Consider the following 12,169-nt stretch of genomic DNA (forward strand, 5'->3'; position numbering starts at 1 on the left):
GACATGAGAAAAAACAGAAGGTCATCTGCAAATAAAGCGCACTTAGGACTCTTGCCCCCACTTTCTATTCCCAAAATGTCTAGGTTATGGTGGATCACTATCGCCAATGTTTCTATGGCTATCACAAATAGTAAAGGAGACAACAGACATCCCTGTCGGGTGTCCAACGAGATGTGGATTGAGTCTGACACATGGCCCCTTAATAAGGATATAAGGTCAATTGCTCTCCTGACCTGGTCAGCTGCTTGTCTGTATGGCAGAAAGCCAACTTGATCGGAGTGGATGTAGTCAGCCAGGAATGTCAACCTCCTGCCCAAATTTTTGTGAATAGCTTCAAATCCGTGTTAATTAAGGATATGGGTTGGTAGTTGGCTACATCACTGTGATCTTTGTTGGGTTTGGGAATAAGAGAGATGAAGGCTCTATTGGAGTCGATGTCTATTGGACCACCTTTCTCTATGTCTTTGAAGAGGTGTGCTAGGGAGGGGGCCAATAAAGTGGAGAATTTTTTGTAGTACAGGGTAGTACACCTATCCGGGCCTCGAGGCTTTGTTTTATAGTGGCCAGAACCTCTTTCCACAGTGATTTCTTTTTCTTGAAAGGCTCTATGGCTCTTGACCATGGAGCATGCAGTGCTTCCATCTCACCACTGCGCACGCTGTGAAATGCATCGCATCACTTCTACGACATCATCCCAACATACGCTGCGTTCAAGCCCTATTCCAATGCCTGCTGACTGCGCTCCAGACCTCGCTCTGATTCCCGCCCAAGAGCTGGAAGACACCTGGTGGATAGGATGTCAGCTCTGCTCTACACGACCCTACAGGAAGAGGCTAATGCTGCCAGCCAGAACGGAGACTGTTATTTCACTGGACGTCACTATGCTTCTATAGAGAAACCTCCATGTTAGTCTTTTAATGCACCTTGTTCATTAAAATAATACAGTTTTACTTAAGTGGCGCCTTTTTTCTCGGTTTCCTTTTTCACATGCTTTGGCATTTTCTTCAACTCCCTTTGCAAGGCTGCCCTGGGTACAACAGACTATCATCTCATACTAGAGCAACACAGATCAAAGGACTCTTGTATGGACTTACATTTACATTGTATGCCACAGTTTTTTGCCACTACCCCCTGTATTTCAAGGACTTACATTTACATTGTATGCCACAGTTTTGTGCCACTGCCCCCTGTATTTCTATGTGAATAATTTGAGTCTAGAGTGATGTTGGAGTCCCCTCCCATTAGGAGTGTGCCTTTAAAAAGGTGGGACAGTTGCTGGAGTAGGTTTTGAAAGAAGGGCAATTCCTCTTTATTCAGGGCATAATAGGAAAGGAATGTTACCAAGGTGCCAAGGGTGAAAAGGCAAAATTTTTGGCGATGACGTCAGATTGTGACGAAACGCATGTAGGGAGGTAGATGTGCTGATGTCATTGCGTTGTACTCAGTGGACGGGTGTTCCCTTGCTAGCCAGCTGTGTTTTTATGATCTTTTTATCTTTTACTTTGTGGCCGATGCTTAAGTTTCCCAGGCTATTTGGTGCTCAATTTAAGTTCCTTCCCATTACCTACTGTGGACAACCATCTTCCTTCTTAGATAGAGGCCCTGGCTGGGTATAGGCTGGGTTAGCCGCTGGCTTCTATAAGCTTTCCTTCTGGTAAGCACACAATTCATATGGCGGAGATGCACTGTCATCAAGAGGTGTTATAGCATAAAAACCCACTTATTTGTGCTTTATATGGACATTTATCACTTTTGTTGTTTATGTACAATAATCTATATACAACCATCAATTTGGACTATTTTCTTCTTTATTTCACATTTTTTAGTCACGGTATTTTCAGCACTGCTACTTTGTATTATTTATCTGTTTCTATCTTATCCGTTTTAGCATCTGCTTGATTTGAATTTGCATATGTTATCTAGCACAGTATTTTCCATTTTTCATTTAGCATCTTGTCTGGGGCATTGGTTAGAAAGAAGAGTAGTGCTTATGTATATAATTACATACAGTAATTACATAGTAGGTGACGTTGAAAAAAGACACAAAGTCCAACCTATGTGTGTGATATTGTGTCAGTATAACATTGTATATCCCTGTATGTCGCGGTCGTTTAGGTGCTTATCTAATAGTTTTTTGAAACTATCGTTCCCCCCCCCCCCCCCCCGCTAAGACCACCGCCTGTGCAAGGGAATTCCTTGCCGCTCTTACAGTGAAGAACCCTTTACGTAGTTTTAAGGTTAAACCTCTTTTCTTCTCATTTTAATGAGTGGCCACGTGTCTTGTTAAACTCCCTTCCGCAAAAAATTTTTCTCCCTATTGTGGTATTATAATATAATAATATATGGTATTATAATATATAATAATATAGTATTATAATATTGTAATATCCCTATTACACCAGTATTTGTAAATTGAAATCGACTCTTCTCCAGAGAGAATAAGTTGTGTTCTCGCAACCTTTCTTCATAACTAATGTTCTCCAGACCTTTTATTAGCTTTATTGCCCTTCTTTGTACTCGCTCTATTTCCAGTACATCCTTCCTGAGGACTGGTGCACAGAACTGGACAGCATACTCCAGGTGCGACCGGACCAGGTTCTTGTAGAGTGGGAGAATTATCGCTTTATCCCTGGAGTTAATCTCTTTTTTAATGCATGCCAATATTCTGTTTTCATTGTTAGCAGCTTGGCATTGCATCATCTACTAGGACCCCCAAGTAATTTTCCATCCTAGATTCCCCCAGAGGTTCTCTCCTTAGTATATAGATCGCATTCATATTTTTGCTACCTAGAATGCATTTTACATTTTCCTACATTAAACCTCATTTGCCATTTAGTTGCCCACCCCTTTGATTTGTTCAGGTTTCCACATTCTGTGGAGAAGTTATTGCCCTACTTAGCTTAGTATCATCTGCAAATACAGAGATTGGACTGTTTACCCCATCTTCCAGGTCATCTATGAACAAATTAAATAGGTTTGGCCCCAGCACAGAACGCTGTGGGACGTGGGGTCCCTCAGACCATTCCAAGTATTTCCTATTTATCAAAAAAAATGCTTAGTATTGCCCACCTAAAAAAGCACAGCTCAGCACCCTGGATATATCAGTTGAGGGTACTATGTGGTAAAAATATCAGAACATCAGATGAAAATATAACCTTAATTATAAAATCACATTAACAGCAGCCCTTCAAAAAATAAATAAACATATTAAAACAATACTAAAAAACACTCTAAATAACAGATTCCCTTTCAAATATTGCAGCAGCACCCTTGTCATATATTAAAGATGGCAAGCTTCAATATACTGTTCATATATGGAATATTGCGATGCAGTTCAGTAGTGCCATGTAGTAATTTTGATCGTGGAGACAAACACCATCCACCAAAACACTTCACCATGTGAGATGATCTCCCCTTTGGGGATGCACTAACCACATATGCAGAAATAATGCTCCTTAGATCTTATCACTGACCGTCCACCACTCCGAAAGAACTCCCACCAGATTTATAGCCCTATCATGCAAGGATCCATATGAAAAAACTGATTTGCCACATAGCGTAATACTGTTGATAAGCATTTAATAAACCCCAATCATCTCCTTACATAATATACGTACTAAAAATCAAATACACTCAAGCAATGTAAAGTGCCAGTGCGAATATCACCTGGTAGCCGGTAGTGGTAAGGAGAACACTGAACACTGGACTTGTCCAGGAAAAGTCTAACAGGATCCATTGCAGGGTCAGGAACAGGCAGGAGTTGGCAACAGGCTGGCAGTGAGGTATACAATCGGAAAGCAGACTCGTAGTCAGGGACAGGCAGAGGTAAGGAGAATGTCTGTGTAGACAGCAGTGCAATCCTACTTCCTGAAACCTCGGTTCCCCATTTATGACCACCCTCTGAACTCACCCTTGTAGCCAGTTTTCAATACATGTACTCACCCTATGGTCCATGCCAACAGACCTTATTTTGTACAGTAAACATTTATTGGGAACTGTGTCAAATGCTTTTTCAAAATCCAGATACACCACATCTACTGGTCTTCCTTTTTTCTAGATGGCAACTCACCTCCTCATAGAAGATTAATAGATTGGTTTGGCAAGAACGATTCTTCATGAATCCATGTTGATTACTGCTAATGATACCGTTTTCATTACTAAAATCTTATATATAGTCCCTTATCATCCCCTCCAAGAGCTTGCATGCTATTGATGTTAGGTTAACTGGTCTGTAATTCCCAGGGATTTTTTTGGGCCCTTTTTAAATATTGGTGCTACATTGGCTTTTCTACAATCTGCTGGTACCATTCCAGTCAGTAGACTGTCAGTTAAAATTAGCAACAATGGTCTAGAAATTACTTAACTGAATTCCCTAAGTACTCTCGTGTGCAAGCCATCCGTTCCCGATGATTTATTAATGTTAAGTTTCCCAAGTCTAATTCTAATTCTGTCCTCTGTTAGCCATGAGGGTGCTTTTTGTGATGTGTCATAAGGATTAACACTGCAGTTGTAGTTACTGAAGCCCCCCCCCCCCCGATTCCCTTGTGAAGACTGAGAAGAAGAATAAATTCAATACCTTCGCCATCTTCCCATCGTTTGTAACCAGATGTCCTTCCTCATTCTTTATGGGGCCAATATGGTTTGTCCTCCTTTTTTTACTATTTACATACTTAAAGAATTTCTTGGGATTTTTTTTTTTGCTCTCCCCGTGTCTTTCGTTTTCTAACTTAGCTGCCCTAATTGCACCCTTACATTTCTTGTTGCATTCTTTATAAAGTTTGAATGCTGATGATGATCCCTCAACCTTGTATTTTTTGAAGGCCTTCTCATTTGCTTTTATATGCATTTTTAGATTGGCGTTAAGCCATTCAGCCATTCAGGACTTTTGTTTGCTTTTTTAAATCTTTTACACAATTGGATGCACTGGCTAATGCCCTTATTTAATATTCTCTTAAAGCGAACCCATCTCTCCTCCCTGTTCTTTGTTCCTATGTTTTTATCCCAATTTATATCTTTTAGCAAGGTTTATAATTAGGTTTATAAGAAGGCGGAAAATTTGATTCCTGGAGAAATACTAGTTCAGCTCCTACTGAATGAAAGTAATTGAAGGCTTTCCACCTTTTTACGGGCAAATTAAGACCCTGCATATTATGTATTAAACATTTTATAGGCTTGCATGATTGTGGGTCAGCCATAGCATTTGGTGGCATTGGTATCTCTTACCTTACCGGAGTGTACAAAACCGATCAACTGGTCCCCCGGAGGAGGAACATTCAGGATTTCAGGATTCTGATGGAGCCCCAGAGGGATGCTGAAGAAAGTGATGGTAAAGAAAGTGAAAAAGGTTAAAGACCCTTATGAGGGTGAAGGCCTGAAAAGAGGACCAAAGGAAGAGGTCATCAGTATAAGATATAATCATTGAGTGTAAACGCATTTCAATAATAAGAATGATAATTTATCAAGTTATAACACGTAAATGAACAATGGGATATGCCACAAATAGGACCTTAGTGTTCCAAGGACCCCACCTCCCAATAAACCAGGAAGGAGGAAGGGTGGTTGGAATAGGGGGAGGTGCAATGCCCTTCGACCCGACCCAAATCAAGCGGCAATGGGAACTAGGGTAAATAAACAGTGGCTTAAGGTGTGGTGATGTTCCAGAGTGGGGAACTAGCAATTTTTTTTGCACTCCTGCCCTCTTGTGGAAGATATACAAACTACAATTTGATCTATTCGTAATATAGGAGGTCCATAAGCCACAGAATACAAGCAAAAAATAAAAAATAAATGTCAGGATAACTAGTAAATAGAACATGTTCCACATTGATTGTTAAGAGACCCAGTGTAAGACTGTCGGAATAAATCCTCCAGTAAATGAATCAATCCTCTCGGCCCCGGTGGCTGTCAAGGTGGTATAGGCTGATAACGGTTATGGCTTCTGGTGGTTCTGGGTGAGTGCCACAATCGGGATATTGGACGCCCTATGTTATCCCTGCCACGGCCGGACAATGAAGAAGTGTGGGGATCTGGCGATGATGGAGGGGAAGAAGAAATTAAGCCCAGGCATTTCAGAAATATTTCTCCTTCTGTGAAGGTATAAAATGAGAAGGATTTGCCTTTATAGAGGAAGGTGAGGCGAAAAGGGAACGACCAGTGATACCGTATTCCATTTTGTTGTAGAGGCAATAGTAAAGGCTTGAAGGATCTGCATTTTTGCACCGTAGCTGGACAGATGTCTGCGAATATTTGCACTTCGTGACCATGTAGCTTGATTCAAGGCAGTTCACAGGCAGTTCACAGGCAGTTCACAGGCGGGTTACCCAGTTTTGACAGGCACCCAGCTTCCACTTCCTCCCTTGGCTCCACGGCGCCAGAAGGAAATTCACTTCTCCCCCCTCCCTCCCTGCAATTTTCTGGGACATGTCACATGTCCCAGAAGATTGCCCGGCCATTCACAACACGCAGCGTGACTCGTGCATGGGCAGTGTATGCCCGGCTGTGAAGCCACAGCCAGGCGCCCAAGTTGCAATGCCGGCACCATGGAGAGGAGGGGGAGAGGAGCGAGGCTTCGTGTGTCCGCATCTCTGGACCATGGGACAGGTGACTTATTGTAGCTGCTGACTTCTAAATGGAAAAAACTTCTGTACACTGTAATATCTCAGTAAATGTAAAGAAAACATAGCAAACTCTAGAAACACTAATTTACCACAGTATCATAAGGCTATCTATGCTTGGCATCCCTTATACTAGTTGCTAAAGTGCTTATAGAAATCAGATTGGCCAAAGAATATGTAATCTTTCAACAAATGCAAAATGTGTGCAAGATCATTGCTTGCACTTCTGTCTTACATTGCCCACTGGCATACCCTCAACACACTATACAGTTATCTGTTGTGCAGAGGGTGTACTGGCTACTGTCATACCCTTCACATATACCCTCTGGTATGCCCCACCTGCACACAATGCTCTACCTCATACTCTACACTTCTATCCTGCTCTCCACTCCCCTCCTACAGATACTAACCATCTTTATACCCTTCACACTTCGTTCTGTAAAATCTGCACGCCCTTGTATCCTTAGCACTTCTCTGTTGTACATACAGAGAAATCCCCCTAGAGTCATCTTTTGCACATATTGGCTGCCATAATATCATATACCGTATATATACTCGAGTATAAGCCGAGATTTCCAGCCTCTTTTTTTAGGCTGAAAGTGCCCCCCTCGGCTTATTCTTGAGTCACCGCCGTCTGCCTACACGATCAGCGTGTCGTGCAGACAGACGGCGGCCATTCCACTATTCAAAAGCCGCGCCTCCCTGTCTGTGATAGGCGGAACACTCAATTTCCCAGCAGTCAGTGTTCCGCCTATCACGGACATCCGCTCATTCTCGTCCGTGATAGGCGGAACACTGACTGCTGGGAAATTGAGTGTTCCGCCTATCACAGACGGAGGCGCGGCTTTTGAACAGTGGAATGGCCGCCGTCTGTCAGACCAGGAGGAGAAGTGCGGCATGGCACAGCTCGGCATGGCATGGCACGGCTCGGCATGGCACGGCATGGCACGGCTCGGCTCGGCATGGCACGGCTCGGCACACAGAGGCTGCAGAAGGCAAAGAGACAGGTAGGCTATGATGGACACAGGGATGGACGTGACACAGGGATGGACGTGACACAGGGATGGACGGGACACAGGGATGGACGGGACACAGGGATGGACGGGACACAGGGATGGACGGGACACAGGGATGGACGTGACACAGGGATGGACGTGACACAGGGATGGACGGGACACAGGGATGGACACAGGGATGGACGGGACACAGGGATGGACACAGGGATGGACACAGGGATGGACGCATGTCTCACCCTCAGCTTATACACGAGTCAATACGTTTTCCCAGTTTTTTTGTGGTAAATTAGGGGCCACGGCTTATATTCGGATCGACCTATACTCGAGTATATACAGTAGTACTCCTATCCTGCACATACCGCCCCTCATCATACCCTCAAGCACTAACTCTACACATGCTACTTGCACTCACACCCTCTTCTCTTCCCTTATGCAAATATTATATTGCTTTCTTACCATCCGCTCTCCTTTCCAGCACATACTTTCTGCCTTCATACTCTTTGCACTCTCTACCCCATGCTTGATTTTCTGGCACTCCATTCCTTGCACATATTGTTCTCTGTGATTCTGTATGCTTTCCTTCCCTGCACATATTCCTCATCATTGTACGTAATGAAGCAGTAATGTTTGTTCTTGGTATGCCCAACTATGCCCATTTTAGACCATACACACATTTTCGCTAGTGAATAAATTCAGTGATGGAGTCCCATGGAAATATTTACAAAGTCTACTTTTTTTCTGTTGTATTCTTTAGTGCGAGAGAAAAAGGAAGTGGCTTTGGGTCCTGAAGATCAAAAGGATGAAGATGGATCATTTGATTACAGGTAAGGATAGGTTCCAAAATGATGTATTATTACCTGTAGAAAATCTGACATGTACAGTATATACATTACAGATAAATACCACTAATAAATCACTTTGTAATATATTCATTGTATACTTCCATATCTGTAAGTACACTTATAGTATATTATAGATACATGATATGTGTAATAAATTACACTTACTCAAGACAGTTCATAATTGTCACATATTTGTTTTCAGCAAACAGAATGGTTCAGAAATATGTCAATATCAGTCAGACCAACACACAGGGTCACAGTGTCACACAAAGGACAGTTCTCTGCTGCTGTGTCATACCGGCCTGTGCTTATAACATGTGTGCCTTTGTTTTCTTCCTGCTCTCCAGGAAAGAGCACAGGTGAGGCACGTCATTGCTTACGTGTCACCTTCTGTGCGTTATGTGTGCCAGCAACCTGCCTCTGAAACAACCAATAGTCTGCTATGTTTTTGATCAAAATCTATAAAGTCATGTGTGCAGCTCTTTGGATTGTAAAAAAAAAAACAATGCACTAAGTAAAAATCTGACTATCAAGCCAGGTTCAATCTTTAAACTGTAATACAAGTGTAATTGAACATAATTTTATCATAAGCTATTGATTTGTTTCCTTTGATTAATTGAAACTGATGTGTCAAAAGAGTGTCCGTGTTACAGCAGTACGTGTGCTTCTCTTTCTCCACCCCATATGTGTCCTACCTTTCATTGTTTTTTTTATGTCTCTTTATTCTCTTTATCCACTTTTCCTAAATAATTATCATATTTCTATTTGTTCCCATTAAAGGTTTTTTGGAAGGTAGGATAAAGTTATTTGTCTGTTACAGTAAACCTTTCCTTGCTGATACTAATGTTTATAACATAACCTAGCCACAACAGTAGATTCTAGAGCTGCACGATTAATCGTTAAAAATCAAAATCACAACCTTTTTCTCTGCCCGATCTTCAAAACAGCATGTCATGATTCTTTTTAACAAGTGCAGAGAGTTCTCAAAGCTGGGGAAAAAAAATTTAATCTGGGCAGCCTGCCAAGTTTAATCACAACACACCAATAAGTAGAAACAAAGTATTGTTTAGTTCCTTTATCAAAGGAAAGAAGAACTCCAGTGTGTAAATGAAGGAAGTTTAGCCATTTAAAGACCAAACCTTTTCTGACAATTTGTAGATTACAAGTAAAAATCATTATTTTCTGCTAGAAAACTACTCGGAACACCCAAACATGATTTTTTTTTTTTTTTTTTTTAGCAAAGACCCTATAGAATAAAATGGTGGTTGTTGCAATATTTTATGTCACACCATACTTGCGCAGCGGTCTTTCAAACGCAATTTAAAAAAAAAAAATACACTTTCATGAATTGAAAATTAAATTTTCTAGAAAAAAACAACTCAACAGTAAAGTTAGCCCAATTTTTTGTATAATGTGAAAGATGTTACACCACGAGAATCGTGAGAGAATCGTGATCTTTATTCTAAGCAAAAAAATCGTGATTCCCATTTTAGCCAGAATCGTACAGCTCTAGTAGATTTTGACATAAAGAAGGGTGAGAAACAACAACAATAACCTTTTTCAAACCAACTTGAATCCTACTGGACACCAATCAGCCAAAACATTTTTACCACTGACAGGTGAAGTCAATCACATTAATTATCTTGTTACAATGGCACCTGAAAGTGGGTGGGAAACCCTTTACAACCACTTTTTGCTGCAGATAATCCCATAATTAGGCTAACCTGTAGCTACACTGGATGTCTCCTAAACCTGCACGGTTTAGGAGATATCCCCTGTATTTGCATGTGCTGACATCATCGGCACATGCGCACTGAAGCAAATTGCTTCAGTTAGACTGTGGCTTCACCAGCAGCTCCAGCCAATCACATCGCCAGAGCCTACGATACCTGGAAGTAAGTCTGGGAGCGATGTCGGCCGCCAGAGGGGTGAACGAGTGCCGCTGCAGGGGCTTCGATCTCAGGTAAGTAATTCATAATGAGCTAGTATGCTATGCATACTAGCTCATTATGCCTTTGTCTTGCAGGTTTTTTTTTGTTTTTGTTTTTTTAGGGTTTACAACCACTTTAACTCAGTAGTGTAATAAACGTTTGTAATTCCTCATCTAATAATAGAACAACTAAATACTCATTCTAACATGTTCTAACATGTTACAGGTAAAGGAAACGATTGCAGTATTAAAGAGATGTGATACACCTTGCACCAAGTTCTGCAGTCAATGACCTATACGTATCTTACTAACTATATGCATTTTACTATACAACACCCTTTAATGCAGGGATCTCCAAACTACGGCCCTCCAGCTGTTGTGGAACTACACATCCCATGAGGCATTGTAAAACTCTGATATTCACAGACATGACTAGGCATGATGGGAATTGTAGTTCCTGAACAACTGGAGGGCCATAGTTTGAAGACCCCTGCTTTAATGCTTTCTCACTTTTTAAAATAGTATTAAACCCAAAAACAAACCTTTATTGCAGCTTCCTAGTTGTGATGGCTGCATTTGTTTTCTTTTTTAGGCTTTTTTTTATTTTGACCTGGTGATCCAGCCAGTGGGTCTGCTGTTTTTCAGTAGAACAAGATGTCCTGCAGATGTAGTAGTTAGAGAGTTGATCAAACCATTTACTACTGACAAGGGTGCTTACAATATTCAGCTTTTATTTGTTTATGTAAAACCTTTATCCCAAAAGGAGCAAAACAGTTGCTGTAACATCTTATAAAGTGTGAGCTGGAGTTTGCATTTAAGTTGTTAGTGTATCTAAAGCTGCTAGTAAATCTAACACACCCCTCCCCCCACACTGATGGTGCTGCTGTCCAAAGATGTCTCTGTTGCTTCTTTATACTGAATGTAGACACTGTAATACAGGAGGTGTGTTACTGGTCAGATCACTAGGTGAACACAGATAGGGAAAAAAAGCTTTAAATTGAACTAATGCAGCCACCGCATCCAATGTTTAGTAAGCTGCAATATATTAAATTTTTGTTTTTGTGTTTAATACCACTTGAAAAATGTTTAACAATAACTGAAAATACGAATCAAGCTGATATAACTTTTTCTTGCTTTGTTTTCCCTTTCTGTAGCAATATATAATCATGTTTATTTAATGTATATTTAAAACCACATTTTTAAGTGTTGGATAAAATGGGATAGAGGTAAAACTGCCTGTGTTTTTTTTTTTTTTTTTTTTGCTGTTTGTGTCCTATTAAAGAGGGATTCCACCTACAAAAAAATATTAAAAGCCAGCAGCCTAAATACTACAGCTGCTGACTTTTAATAAATACACACCTGTCCCGGGGTCCAGCGATGTTGGCAGCTGAGACCGATCAATCGCTCAGGTCTCGGCTGCTGCCACCTCCATTCTAGGTGAAGGAATCAGGAAGTGAAGCTTTGCGGCTTCACTTCCCGGTTCCCTACTGCGCATGAGCGAGTCGTGCAGCGGACTAGGAATGGTCCGCACTGACTCTGGGACCCATGTGTGTCCCAGCAGACAGCGCGGCGAGACAGCAAACGGCATAGACTCCCGTGGGAGTCTATGCCTGGAAGTGGGTGTAAATACCTTTAGGGCAGAACCCCGCTTTAAGGAAATTGTGCTTCACTTCCTGTTATAAAGGCAGTGATGTGATGGGCAGAAAGTAAGGGGAAATCCTCTTTTAGCCCTTGTACACACGGTCGGACATTCCAACAAAAAAATCC

At 41.5% G+C, this 12,169-nt stretch overlaps 1 protein-coding gene across 18 annotated transcripts in view; it reads left to right on the forward strand.

Annotated features, from left to right (window-relative positions):
* Positions 1–12,169, forward strand: part of NFASC (neurofascin) — a 259,426-nt gene that overhangs the window by 244,190 nt on the left and 3,067 nt on the right. For all 18 annotated transcript variants that reach the window (XM_077481264.1, XM_077481260.1, XM_077481266.1 and 15 more), the window contains one exon: positions 8,385–8,454. In XM_077481264.1, coding sequence (XP_077337390.1) covers positions 8,385–8,454 — 70 coding nt within the window. The remainder of the gene's footprint in view (positions 1–8,384; positions 8,455–12,169) is intronic.

The sequence above is a fragment of the Lithobates pipiens genome, unplaced genomic scaffold (genome assembly GCF_037356315.1).
Source record: "Lithobates pipiens isolate NorthernLeopardFrog02 unplaced genomic scaffold, aLitPip1_a1.2 Scaffold_16, whole genome shotgun sequence".
In the NCBI taxonomy this organism is placed as follows: domain Eukaryota; kingdom Metazoa; phylum Chordata; class Amphibia; order Anura; family Ranidae; genus Lithobates; species Lithobates pipiens.